The 13,425-nt window shown below is 50.7% G+C and overlaps 1 protein-coding gene across 6 annotated transcripts in view; it reads left to right on the top strand.

Annotated features, from left to right (window-relative positions):
* The window catches only part of RAB43 (RAB43, member RAS oncogene family), a 353,030-nt gene that overhangs the window by 263,299 nt on the left and 76,306 nt on the right, over positions 1 to 13,425 (top strand). For 3 of the 6 annotated variants that reach the window (XM_081823037.1, XM_081823030.1, XM_081823028.1), the window contains one exon: positions 5,827 to 6,004. The exons of 1 other annotated variant lie outside the window; for it this stretch is intronic. In XM_081823037.1, coding sequence (XP_081679163.1) covers positions 5,827 to 6,004 — 178 coding nt within the window. Of the gene's footprint in view, positions 1 to 5,820; positions 6,005 to 8,180; positions 12,371 to 13,425 lie in introns of those variants that run through there. 2 more of the 6 variants (XM_006742391.3, XM_031038041.2) reach the window with 2 other exon arrangements.

The following is a 13,425-nucleotide window of genomic DNA, read 5'->3' as shown; positions in this document are numbered from 1 at the left end:
TAACTTCATGAAATTTAAAACTCTGTAATTAAGTGGATACATATTTAGTATCATTATGTCTTTCTGATAATTGCCTCTTATCATTATGAAATGTCTCTTTATCTCTTGTAATTCTTTGTTTGGAAGCCTACTTCATATTCCTATAACTGTCATACTTTCTTATGCTTACTCTTTTTTTTTTTAAAGATTTTATTCATTTATTTGAGAGAGAATGAGATAGAGAGAGCACGAGAGGGGGGAGGGTCAGAGGGAGAAGCAGACTCCCCGCTGAGCAGAGAGCCCGATGCGGGACTCGATCCCGGGACTCCAGGATCATGACCTGAGCCGAAGGCAGCCACCCAACCAACTGAGCCACCCAGGCGCCCTCTTATGCTTACTCTTTACATGTACTTTATATATTTCACTTTTTTATGGGCTACCTATTTGTGTCTTTATATTTAAGGTGCATCTCAGGTAGATAGCATATAGTCTTGCCTTCTTTCCAGTCTGACAAGCTATGGCTTTTACTTGGAATGTTTGGTCCATTTATATTTAATGTAATTATTGATCTGTTTGAGTTTAAATCTGCCATTTGCTCCTTATTTTCTATTTGCCTCTTCTGTTTTTTATTCCTTTGTTCCTTTCCTACTTTCTTTTGGTTTTGTTGAAAAAAATTTTTTTTTAAGAATACCACTTTATTTCCTCTATTGACCTGCTTATTTCTCTTACCAGATGAAGGGCTAACTATGCATCCTTAACTTATAAAGTCTCTTTAGAGTCAGTTTTGTATCACTTCATGTGTTACAACTGACACTTAACACTTCTCATTTCTCACTTTACATCTGACACCTCACAAGTGTAGTCACCTTACAACAGTATAATTTCATTTAACTGCCGTCTTTTTTTGGTGTGCTATTATTGTCATACTTTTTATTTCTAATACATTATAAATCCCACCTTACAGTCGTTATTTATAGTTTTCCAGTCAGTTGCCTTATATGACAATTACAAGAAACAAATCATATTTTAGATATACCTACCTATTTACCATTTCTGGTGCTTCTCATTCCTTGTGTACATCAGCGTTTCCATTTAGTATCATTCCTCTTCAGCCTGGAGAACATCTTTTAGCATTTCTTGTTGTGCAGGTCTTCCAGGAAGATTCTACTTTCATTTGTCTGAAATTATCTTTATTTCACTCTCATTTTTGAGAGATTTTTTCCTGGTTAGAGACTTTGGTGTTGAAAGGTTTTTTCTTTCAGTACTTTTTTTTTTTCCTTTTCTTTTCAGCATTGTCTTTTGACATCCATTATTTCTGGTGAGAAGTCACTTGTCATTTGTTACTGTTACCCTGTATATGTCTTTTTCTCTGACTCCTTTAAAATTTCTCTCTTTTACCGTTGTTTTCATCAGTTTGGCTATAGTCTCCCATGGTATATTTTGTATTTCTTCTGCTTGGGTTTTGCTGAGTTATTTGGATCATTAAATTGATATTTTCATTAAATTTGCAATTTTCAGTCATTAGTTCTGCCACATTCTCACCATTTTCTCCTTCTGGGACTGCAATTATGTCAATATGGAACTGTATGATGTTGTCCTGCATGTCCCTGTACCTCTCTTGCTTTTTCTTCAATATTTTTTTTCTCTTTGTTCTTCAGAGGGAATACTTTCTACTGATTTTTCTTCAGGTTCAGATTTTTGTGTGTTTGTGCCATCTCCGTTTTGCAAGCTCAGCTCATAGAACTTCACTTATTGTACTTTTAAGCTCTAGAATTTTGAGTCTTTTTTGTATGTTTTAAAAAAATAATTTCCATTTCTGTGCTGAAATTCCTTATTTGCCTACTCCTTGTGATCATATTTTCCTTTAATTCTCTGGTCATGCTTAAAATAACTGCTTTAATATTTTTGCCTACTAAAATCCAATATTTGGATCATTTTGGTATCATTTTCTATTGGCTTTTTTTCTTTGTGGATCAAATTTTCTTAGGGTGTTTTGTTTTTTTGGTTTTCTGCATGTTTAGGAATTTTTGATTGTATACTGGAAATAGTGGTTGATGCCTTTTTTTTTTTTTAAGATTTTATTTATTTATTTGACACAGAGAGAGAGATAGTGAGAGCAGGAACACAAGTGGGGGGAGTGGGAGAGGGAGAAGCAGGCCTCGTGCGGGTCAGAGAGCCTGATGCAGGGCTCGATCCCAGGACGCGGGGATCACGACCTGAGCCGAAGGCAGGCGCCCAACGACTGAGCCACCCAGGCACCCCTGGTTGATGCCTTATTGAGACTCTGGATTCTGTTCTCTTCTTTTGAAGAGCATTCATTCATGTCCTTTTTTTTTTTTTTTAGATTTTATTTATTTATTTGAGAGAGAGAGAGAGAGAACAAACAGTGGGGAGAGGCAGAGGGTGAGAGAGAAAGAAGCAGACTCCCTACTGAGCAGGAAGCCCGATGCGGGGCTCCATCCCAGGACCTGGAGATCATGACCTGAGCCAAAGGCAGATGCTTAATGGATTGAGCCACCCAGGCACCCCCATTGATTCATGTCCTAATAGTCAATTCAGTTTGCTGGCCGATCACCTTGAACCTGTGTAGGCTTGCTTTTATGTTTTGTTAGGGCAGATAGGTGGAAGTCCAAGGATGTTTCTCTAGCCTCCCTGACTTGACAGAAGTCAGCCTCCAAACCTGAGACTCGTTTTGGGGCTTGGTTTTAGGCTTTGTTAGGGCAGGTTTTTGGAGGCCTTTGTTTAGTCATGGTCTTCACTCGTAGGTGACAGCCTTTCTGATGTCTCAGGAAAGAATCTGGGTTTCTAACAAGGTGCTAGGGAAGCCTCTTCACTGTGACTGGGTCAGAACTTTAGCATCCCCCTAGCACTGCTCAGCCTCTGTCTCTGGTCTTTTCTCAACCCTGTAGGAGTCACTCTCTGGTAAAATTCTGGTAGTCCCACCCTATGCATGGAGCCCCCAGGGAAGGAGTCTCCAAAGACTTCCCACAGCACACCCAGACGTTAAGCTTTCCCACCCCTGCATCGCTCCTCATTCCAGTCCCATCAGCTGCTCCAGACTCTGATATTTGCCTCCTGGCCATGTGGGACTACTGTGCTTTGCTTGGATTATAGCCCATTGTCTGGCAGTCAGGAAGCCATCCCCGGGTAGAGAGAGTTGTGGTGATCGGGAGGCACATCTTACGAGTTTTGCATCTTTCAGGATTATTTCTCGTGCTGCTTGTTGTTTACATCTTGAAAACAGCAACCTCCCATATTTTTCTCAGTCTAATGGTTGTTTGTGGAGGGAGGGCTCATCTGCCAGTAATTACTCTGCCAGAGCTGGAAGCTGCTCCTGGAGCCCCGTGGCCTGCTGCAGATGGGTTGATGTCCAGGCTTGCTGCTCAGCTGTTGCCTTGGGATCTCCCTCAACCACCATCTTGAGGTTCCCTTTGCCTCTCTTTTGAGTGGACTTCTGTTTTCGGGATCCCACATCTTATTTTTGGTTGATTGCTTTAGTTAGAGGAACTGCCAGTAGCTTCCTGAGAAAGGGTGGCAGGAAGATAAATTTTTTGAGGCCTGTGTATCTGAAAATGTTTATTAAACCATCACACTTGACTGATGGTTAATTGGGTAGAAAATTCTATGTTGGAAGTAGTTTTCTATCCTATTATGTTAGGCATTTTTTTCATTGACTATCTAATGCCATGTGGATTTTGTAAAACTTTAATGTTAAAACCTGTTTTTTCTTTTTCTTTTCCTCTCTGGAAGCTTTTAGGACCTTTTTTCCTTCCCCATTGTTGTGGAATTCCCATGCGGTGTGTTTTGGGGGGGGTCTGTTTTCCTCCATTGTGTGGCTACTTAGTGGGCTCTTTCAACACAGAAGGAGTGTTCTTGAAGTTTTTCTTTGATTTCCTCCCCTTGATTTTACTGTTCTTTTTCTTCTGAAATGCTTACTATCCCCATATTGGACCTCCTAGGCTGGCTCTACAATTTTTTTTCCCTCTCTATTCCATCTCTTTGTATTTCTTTATTTTGGAGGGATTTCTTCAACTTTATCTTACAACCCTTAGGTTGAATTTTTCATTGATGTTATATTTTTAATTATCAAAAGCTCTTTTTTTTTTTTTTTAAGATTTTATTTTTAAGTAATCTCTACACCCAGTATGGGACTTGAACCCACAACCCTAAGATCAAGAGTTGCGCCCCTCTATTTTCTTTTTCCTGAATACTCCCTCAACTTTTTTTTTTTTTTAAAGAAATAGTATTCTATTATTGTTTCACAGATCTTTTCCTATCTCTGAAAATCCTGATGTTTGTTTTTGGTAAACAAAAATTTGCCTCTGCATAGTTTTTGTTTCATTCAAGTCACCTTTTTTTCTATGTTCGTTTGGCCTCTGTCTTATGTGCCCTCCTCTGGGGTATGGAGATGAGTTTCTTGGTTATCTGGATTCCAGGTTTGTGTATTGCCAGAGTTCATGCCTTTCGCTTCACCCCATGCATGAACTAGCAGACATCCGGTTTCCTTGGAGCCTTTTATGAAGGAGTAAATAGGAGGTCTCAGGACCGGAGGGTTCCATTTGGCGTGTGGTGGCCCAGAGTTTGTTAACTCAGACTGCTGTCGGTGGGGCTTAGGGAAGAGGTGGTCACCTCCACAGCCCTGCCCTCAGGAACTGTCTAAGGCCTCTGGGGTTTTTCCCTATCCTGAACAGACGAGGGGGCCTCCCACACCTTGTGAAGTAGATAAAGAGGTGCCCAGAGTGCTTGTGCCAGTGAAGGAGGATGGATGGACCCACAGCTTGGTGGAGATCGAAGGCTCATGTTCATCTTCAGAGAGCCCCAAGAACCTGTGATTTGTGGAGCAGAGAAGACAAACCCTGAGCCCCCAAGAGCCCTGGCATCTGCCCACTCTGATGGCCCCCGACAGCCCATCTCTCCCAGGCCCAGAGCTGGTGACCTCCACCCAGCCCGGGCACAGTGAAGGTCCAGGTCTTCTCCGGGTACAGCCCCTCACCCTGCCCTATCTGGCATCTGTCATGGCAGACTGCTGCTTCTCCAGAAACCAGGGGAGCTCCTGCTACACACGGGCAACTCTCCTCCATGGTCAGTGTCCAGAAGGGCTTGGCAGTGGGCACCAATGGGTGTTTGCTAAGTGAAGACATGGCAAGGAAAGACCCCAAGTTTCTTGCCTTTGGCCAAGCTGGGCCAGCTGGTGGTAAAGGCCCCACGGGAGGACCCTATCCACTGCCTCCTCCGGGCCCTCACTGCCACAGGCCAGGCCCCCTCATCACCAGGTTGTGAGCATCTTCCCAGGCATCACTGAGGCAGGAGTAGAGAACCCTAATGCTGGAGGAACCTTCCACACAGCTGGGTAGAGCAGTGCATTTACAGGCCCAGAGAGGGGAAGGCACAGGACATGCACACACAGCCAGCATCATAGCACACCTGGAACTGTGAGCTGCTGGAGCTCTTCTGGTTCACTTGCCAGCAGTGAGCCCAGTGTGTAGGGGAGAGAGGGCACAAGGAGGACCCTGGGTCAAATGTACTTCCTGCTGCAGTGCAGAATGTCCCCTTACCACCTTTCCCTGGGGACTCTAGCGAACAGAGATGAGGGCTCCCCACCTTCCCTCTGCATCCTCCTGTCCCCCTCAAAGTTGGGCCACTGAGTTGTTTCCTAAGGGTGCGGAAGTCCTTCTCTCTCTGTCCACCTTCTAGCCCCTCTTGCATGATTCCTGCCAAGGTGCAGGCTGGTGGCCTGCCCAGTGGAACCAGCACTTTGGGCGTGGGTCTGTGGGATTGCCCTGCCTATCCCCTGTGCGTGGTCACACCACCAGGTTCACGGGAGGCCCCCTGTTTCTTTAGCTGCAGATCTGGGACACGGCTGGCCAGGAGCGATTCCGCACCATCACCCAGAGCTACTACCGCAGTGCCAACGGGGCCATCCTCGCTTACGACATCACGAAGAGGAGCTCCTTTCTGTCAGTGCCTCACTGGATCGAGGATGTGAGGAAGTACGCAGGCTCTAACATCGTGCAGCTGCTGATCGGTGAGCTGGGGGCACAGGGCAGGTCTAGCAGGGTGCCTTGGGGTCACGGATCTATCTCTCGGTCTGTCCTAGTCTCTTTTTCCTTTTTAAACAGAAGGCAAGTGGAGCACAGAGAGAGGCTGAACTTGGCCAGGCAGGAAGGGAGCCAGAACTTGAACTGTGATCTTCCAAATATGATCCTGCCAATCACTTACACAATTATATTCAAAGTTGGAATTAGAGGGAGGAAGAAAGGAGCTAACATTCGCTTTGTAGTTACTGTGTATCCCCACAGTGGGTAACACTGGTGTCATTGGATTTAGTTCCCATAACCCTGGCTACTCCTTGTTTGTCAGGGGCTGGAGCTCAGGCTCAGAAAAGTGAAGTAATTTATCCCAGTCCACACAGCCTGTGAGCATATAAATAGGAAACTTGAGCTCTGCCGATCGTCATTCGGTGACTTGCTGTCACACCACACTGTAGAGCAGGGCTTCTCAACCATCTGTGTGCTTCCCTACCACTCTGAAGTTTGTGAAAGCACAGATGCCAGGCACCACGTCTGATTCAGGAGGGCTGGGTGGGCCCCGTGAATGTGCATTTCTCACAGGTTCCCAGCAGGTGCCATGTCTGTGGCCCAGAGACCCCACTTTGAGAACCATTGTTGCTCTTACCTCCATTTTCCCTTTTCCTCCTAAATCAACTTCCCAGACCTGGGCTTAAGACGCTTTGGACCATTTGTGTGGTCCCTGGAGTCCTCATTCCAACCGTCAGGCTGATTCTTCCAAGATGAGATTGTACAGATGGGGCCTGGGTATAGCTCCGGCTGGGGAAAGGGTGGTGCTTGGTTCTCCCCAGCCTGCCTGGCCTAGGATGGGGAAGCGCTTAGCGGAGCTGGACTCCCCAGGCAGGAGTGGAGTTCACCTTACCTGGCCTTACACTTCCCTTTTATCCAGGGCATTTAAAGTAAAACATTCTGCCATAGAGCATTTTATACAAATACGAAAAACAGAATAGTGCAGTGAACCCTGGATATTCATCCTCCAGCTTCAGCTATGAGCAACTTATGGCCAGTTTCTCTACCCTCATCTCTTCCCCTCCCTTGTCTTGCTTTGGGGCGAATCCCAGCACCGTAACTATTTCATCTGTAAATATTCCAGCATGAATCTATAAAAGATACAAACACTTAAAAAGTACCTAACAACAAGACCATGTTCACATCTGAAAATTCTTAATATAATCAAGTAGCTGATCAGCATTCAGATTTATCATTGCTCCTAAATAGCACACATACTTTTTTTTTCAGTTTGTTGAAAGCAGGATCCAAATAAGCTCCCCACATTGAAATTGGTTACTGAATCATTTAAGACTACCAAAGACAGTTTAGATCTTTCTAGACGGTTATCTTTTTTTCTGTCCTCCCTATATAGTCACAGTACAGAAGTCAACCATTTAGAGCTTAGAAGATTTCTTCTAGAAATTGGGTCAAGGAGCTGTTGACCAGATTTTTTGGGAACATAATGAAACGTCTGACACCTTATAGAAGAAGCCAGAAGTGTGCTCTCAGGTCAGCTGGTAGTCTGTGCTCTTCTGCGCAGGAAAGCAAAATAATCGAAAACCATGATCTCACAGTGAATAAGAGAATTCCAGAGGAAAATAGGAGAGAATAAATAATAAGCATAACAAGATGTTAGCAAAGAACAGACCTCACAGCACTAGTTCTCCCTGTTCACGCCGCCGCGGGCCAGCTGTTTTCCTGCCCATCCGGTCCCCCCTGTGCCGAAGGTGGCATCAGAGATGGGGGACCGAGACTCAGGGGTGAAGTGACTTACCGAGGGTCACAGAGCAAGTGAAAGGGAGCTGACGTTGCTCACAGCTCTAAAGTGCTCTTGGCCAAACTCTACTGCTCCTACTTGTTGGGAAGAAGCAATAAAATACACGAGCCTCTGGCAAAGAGAATAAAGAGGAAAAAAAAAAAAGCAGGGACGAAAGGTTAGAATAAGCACTTTAAAATTTATAAAGGTCTTTTTTTTTTTTTTTCCTTAAAGAGAAAGAGAGATGGCCATGCCAAATGGTGTTTATTGGTGGTGGGCAGGGCGTGATGGATGGCAGGGTATCCCCCAGCTTGGCCCTGCCAGGTGGGCCAGGGCTTGCTGGCGCCTGTGGGCCTCACCAAGCCGCACCCGGCCTTTCCCTGCAGGGAACAAGTCGGACCTGGGCGAGCTCCGCGAGGTCCCACTGGCCGAGGCGCAGAGCCTGGCGGAGCACTACGATATCCTGTGCGCCATCGAGACATCTGCCAAGGACTCGAGCAACGTGGAGGAGGCCTTCGTGAGGGTGGCCACAGAGCTGGTGGTCAGGCACGGCGGCCCCCTGCTCAGTGAGAAGGGCACCGACCACATCCAGCTGGATAGCAAGGACGTCGGAGAGAGCTGGGGCTGTGGCTGCTGACCGGGGTGCAGGGCAGGCAGGCAGGGGCCTCCCCACCTCCTCTCTCTCTCTCTCTGGCCTGCCGGGCCCACCCCTCCAGAGCTGGCCATCCATGGTGCCAGCGATTCTAGAGCAGCTGGATAAAGTCCTGGAATTATCCATTCCGTGGCCTGGGTACTTGATGGGAAAGCTACCTTCGAGGAAGGAAGAAGCGGGGTACCTTCTGAGGGAGACCTGGTGTCCTACAGGGTGTAGAGTGGGGGCCCATCCTGCCGGCCGGTGGCTGTCCCCTCCGCGTCCTTCGTGGTGCCTGCCCAGCTGGACCACAGCGGGAGAGGGGCCGGGATGTGCCTCCCCTGCGCCGCAGGTACTGGTTCTGGCCATTTCCCACCTTGGCGTCTTGCTGCAGCTGTGGTGGCAGGTTGCTGCCCTCCAGGGATGTGGCTGGTGCCTTGGGTTCTTCCGGGTCATTCCAGGGCCTCTGTGCATAGCCCCAGAGAGTGAGAGCAATCAGCCCGACAGACTCGGTTCCTGAGCACAGCCCCGGGGAAGCCCTAACTCCTTCCTGGCGAGGAGCCTTCTTCCTTTCTTCACTGCCAGCTCTAAGCTCGCAGATAGCTTGGGGCTTGGCTTGCTGCCTTAGCAAGATCTCTCAAGTTTTCTGGTTTTCCATGTAGCTTCTTGTTTTCATCGGCACAAGTAGGGGGTCATGGCCCACAGCCAAGCAGGGACTGTCTGCTGGCCTGGGGCCCAAAGTGTTGCCACTCGGGTTGCAAAACCAGCTGATTCTTCAGCACCGACTCTCAGAATTTGGGGGGTTTGCGGGGAATGAGATAGGAATGTGGACATTTAAGGGAAAAGTAAAAGCTGAAGTCCCTGAGGCTAAGGTCTGAGAGGAACCCTCAGGGCACCTAGTCTGACCTGTGCAGAAGCCCCTCCTGCCACCTTCAGAGCAACAGCTCCCCCACTGTTTCCAGTCCAGCTTACGGTTTCCTGAAAGAAGAAGACAAGGCCCCAACAGTCCTGGCTCTGACCGTTTCATCCTCCTGGGCCCACCCGCCCTTAACAGCCTCGGCGTGTGCTGCATGCTGGTTAGAAGGCAGGTGGGCGCTGGCATCACCGGGGCTCTTGGAAGCACACCGTCCTCTGGGGGTAGTTCAGGGGATCACAGGGATGGAGCTGGGGGAGGCAGGTGATCTTCCTGTACCACCCAGGCCCTCCATGTCAGCCCAGGCTAGCCCCTTAGGCCCCCCTCCGTGTGGGGCTCCAGGAAGTACACTGCTGTCAGAGCCATGGGAAAGGCCACACCATGGAGGTGGAGCCCAGACAGCGCCCCTGGCCCAGCCCTGGCCCTAGCGGTGGGCCACAGGCCTCCAGCTGACTTCCCTTGCCTTGCACCTTGCCTGCCACCCTTTGGCCTGTGTCACACCCTCGCCCAGGCAGGCCCATCTGCAGAGCCAGAAGCCAGACCTTCTGCAGCAGCCAGACCCACAGCAGTCTGGTGAAGCAGGGTCGGGCACAGAGGGCTTCCCTGGCTGAGACCGAGACAGGCGGGGCTGGGGACTCCCTTTTGGGCAGGGAGGCAGCCCTGGGACAGCTGAGCCTGGTTCTGGAGAGGAAGGATGTTGACCTGGTTGGACCAGGAGCTACTGAGCAGGGGCCTGCACTGAGGGGAACCAGCCCACTGGGGGCCGGGTGGGATGGGACCTGGGAGCAAGAAGGCCACTTCACTTGGCTTCCTTCCTCACTGGCCTTGCCGGTGGGATGGGGTGAGTGGAGCCTGGGGCCCACCTGCTGGCAGGGAGAACTGGTGTCTGCCAGGCCCCTCCACTTCAGTGCCTGGGCTCTACCTGCAAGTAGAACGTGCCTATGACTGAGGCACATTCGAGCCAAGGGCAAAGGTCCTCCAGCCCCATGACCTCTGCTAGGGGCTGATGTTTGGGCAGAGCTGGGCATTCAACCTGGGCCCAAGCTGGAAGAGAAATCTCATGAAGCCTGACCTTGCAGAGACCTGCTGCTTTGGGGGGCGGTGGCGGGGATGCAGGGGGTCTTGGAGCACAGGCCTGGGCCTAACCTCCCCCCTGCCCCCCATGAATGACTTGCAGCCTCAGTTCCCACTGAGCCCAGGTACAGACCCTACCCATTGTTACCTGTTGTCCCTCTCTGCCTTAGGGCTGGGATGGCTAGGGAACGCGGGAGGCCATTCCATTCCATCTCCTTCACAGGGACGCCCTGGACTGCCATGAGGATCTGGGGCAGGCCCAGCAACAGGCAGCTGGCTGGTAACAGGGGTCTGGACTCCAAACCATCCCCCTCCTCCTCCAGACCCCAGGGTTGGAGGCCTGAAACCTTGCAGAGGCTTGGCAGAGAAGAGAAGGGAGCAGCCAGCCCAGCCAGGACCAGGGAGGTTTCTGCCCACTGGCAGCCTTTGGCTCACCCAGCAACCACGAAAACACTTCCCTTTCCTGTCTTTCTTAGTTCCAAGGTGTCCAGAACACTGGGCTGAGTGGTCTCCTGCCACCCCATCCTCCAGGCACCACGGCCACCAGGGGTTTAGAAATCCAGGGGTTATCTTAGGCTCCTCACTCTCTCCACCCTACCGCAGTGCTGGGATCCCACCTCCACGCTGCCCCCCACCCCTCTGCTCTGGACAGGCCCTGGCCTCCCCTGGACGCCTCCTGGACCTCCTTGGCCCCTGGGCTTCTAGCCGGTGCAGCCCGAGGCACCCTCCTGCTGCAGTCAGCGTGGCAGTGGCAAAAGGTCACACTGATGCTGTCCCCTCACCTTCCAGGGTGCCTGGGGCCTTCGGGATATGGTCTATGCTCAGTCTGGATGTCCAAGGCCTCCACAGCTCTGCCCTGGCTTTTCCCCAGCACCTTGTGCCCCAGGAGCACCCTCTGTCCAGGCCGCTCCCTTCCCACCCTCCTCCGCACTCACCCAGCCTTTATTCCTGTCGTTTAGAGTCCCACAAATGACCCACCTGGACACCCCTGAGAACTGGCCCCACCCCAAGCTAACCCCTTGCTCCTAGTACCCCCTGGCAAGAATGAGTTCTTTGTCCCCCTCTTCCTCAGTGGGAGCCATTTCCCACAAGGCTCAAACAGACCCATTTCCCAGCTTCGGCCCCAAATACAAATGCTAGTGCTCAGGGCCTGACGCTGGTGTGGGGTTGACCGCATGCCGGCTGGGCGACCTGTCTGTAGGGCCGGGTTGGGTGGGGGCCTCACTATCTGCTGGGCCTCCGTCTTCTGTCACATGGGGACCCAGACTTGGGTAAGAGAAAATGGGGAAGTGCTGAGACAGAACACGACCCACCTCTTGTTTCCTCCCTCAGCAGGCCCAGGGCTTCTGGGGCCAGAGAGCTTAATCTCTTCCTCTGTTTATAAATTACCCAAGAGCAGGAACAGGTGGGGTCAGGGGCCAGGGTGTGGGAGAGGAGGCAGGGGACAGGGCCAGGAAGTATCCTGGCAGCCAGCAGGCCCGGCAAGAGCACCATCTGTGGCCTGGGTGGGGCCGGTGTGACACGGGCTGAAGAACCAGAAGGCTGGTGTTTTAGCAGCGGGGCAGGCAAGGGACATGGATCGTGATTCCCAAGCCAAAGAGGTGGGTTCCTGTCCTGGAAGCGGGGATCAAAGACATCAGGCCGCAACAGGCATGGAGCTAGAGGAAGCTCCTAATTCATATTGAATTCAGTTACTCTTTCCTAGGAGGGCTGCCAGGGATGGGGCCTCAGGGACCCTCTGCACCCTGCTGGCGTGGGCCGTTGGGCTGTGGGGAAGGCCTCAGCCAAGCCCAGTGATGCCATTTGCATTTGGGGATTTTTCACATTACCTATTTATGATGCATAAATCTTTATAGCAAATCTATTTTTTGAAACATGGAAAAGTTGCCTTTATGGAAACAGCAGAGCCAGAGTGTACACATTCCTAAATCATTAAACAGATTTCTGCAAAGAGCCAATGGTGCCCAAGACTGGTTATCTCACCTTTGAGCCCAGAGCTGGCCCAGGTGGCCATGTCTCCACAGACGGTTCCACCTGCCCAGCTGGCCTCCCTGACTAGTCTCCAGGCCCAGAGTGGGTGGGCGGGCCTACACACTGCCCACTGCCCTTCTGTTGCCGGGAGCCCTGTTAAGACTTCTCTGCCCCAGACCAATGTGGGATCTGAGAAGCAGTCAGTGCCTAAGGGGCAGGAAGGAGCTTGGATTGGGTCCTCACTCTGCCAGGGATATACCCGTGTGACCTTGGGCAAGTTACTGCACTTCTCTGGGCCTTAGGTTCCTTCAGTTGGGTTTGAGTTGAGGCAGGTTGAGTATGAATCACTGATGGCCAGGGGCACCAGGCCTGGGATCTCTCATCTACAACCCTGTGGGAAGGTGTTACTATCCTTGTTCTTTGCGGATGAGCCAATAGGCTCAGGGGTTGGGAGTTCCTTGCCCAAGCCTTGAAGCCATAACAAGTTAGAGCTTTTATTCCAAGTCAGTAGAGCCCTCACGAGGGCCAGACTGGTCCTGCTGTATTCCCAGGGCAGAGAATGGTTTTAGGCACAGAGTAGGCAGAGTGCCTGATTGGGGCCCCTGGCACCAGGAAGTCCACGAATCCGTAGCCCACCTAGGTACTCTGGGGTCTGTTCCTGGTCATTCTCAGAAGGGGGCCTATGCTGACATGGGGGCCAGATGAGGATTGCACGGCACGGCTGCTCACCACGGCCGGGTCATGCTGTACTCTGTCTGCCATGCCCTGCTCTGGCAAGAACTGACATCGTGGAAGTCAGACCAACCTCCATCCAAATCCCAGGTCTGCTGTGACTAGTTGCGTGACCTTGGGCCTTGGGCCTTGGGCCTTGGTTTTCCACCAGCCTCGGCTTCCTCAGATGGGGGACGCTAATTCCTGTCCTGCCTGCGACCCGGCAAGTCACTGCAAGATCCCAGCTGGGAGAGGCTTTGTACACTGCAGGGATTCTAACACTGTCCCAGAGGTTAGAATCCCGGTAATTCCGCTGACTGAATGATGAAGA

Source organism: Leptonychotes weddellii, chromosome 1, assembly GCF_054177405.1.
Source record: "Leptonychotes weddellii isolate Sample4059 chromosome 1, ASM5417740v2, whole genome shotgun sequence".
NCBI lineage: Eukaryota > Metazoa > Chordata > Mammalia > Carnivora > Phocidae > Leptonychotes > Leptonychotes weddellii.
Note: the sequence above shows the minus strand (reverse complement) of the source record. Positions and strands in the feature narration are given on the sequence as shown.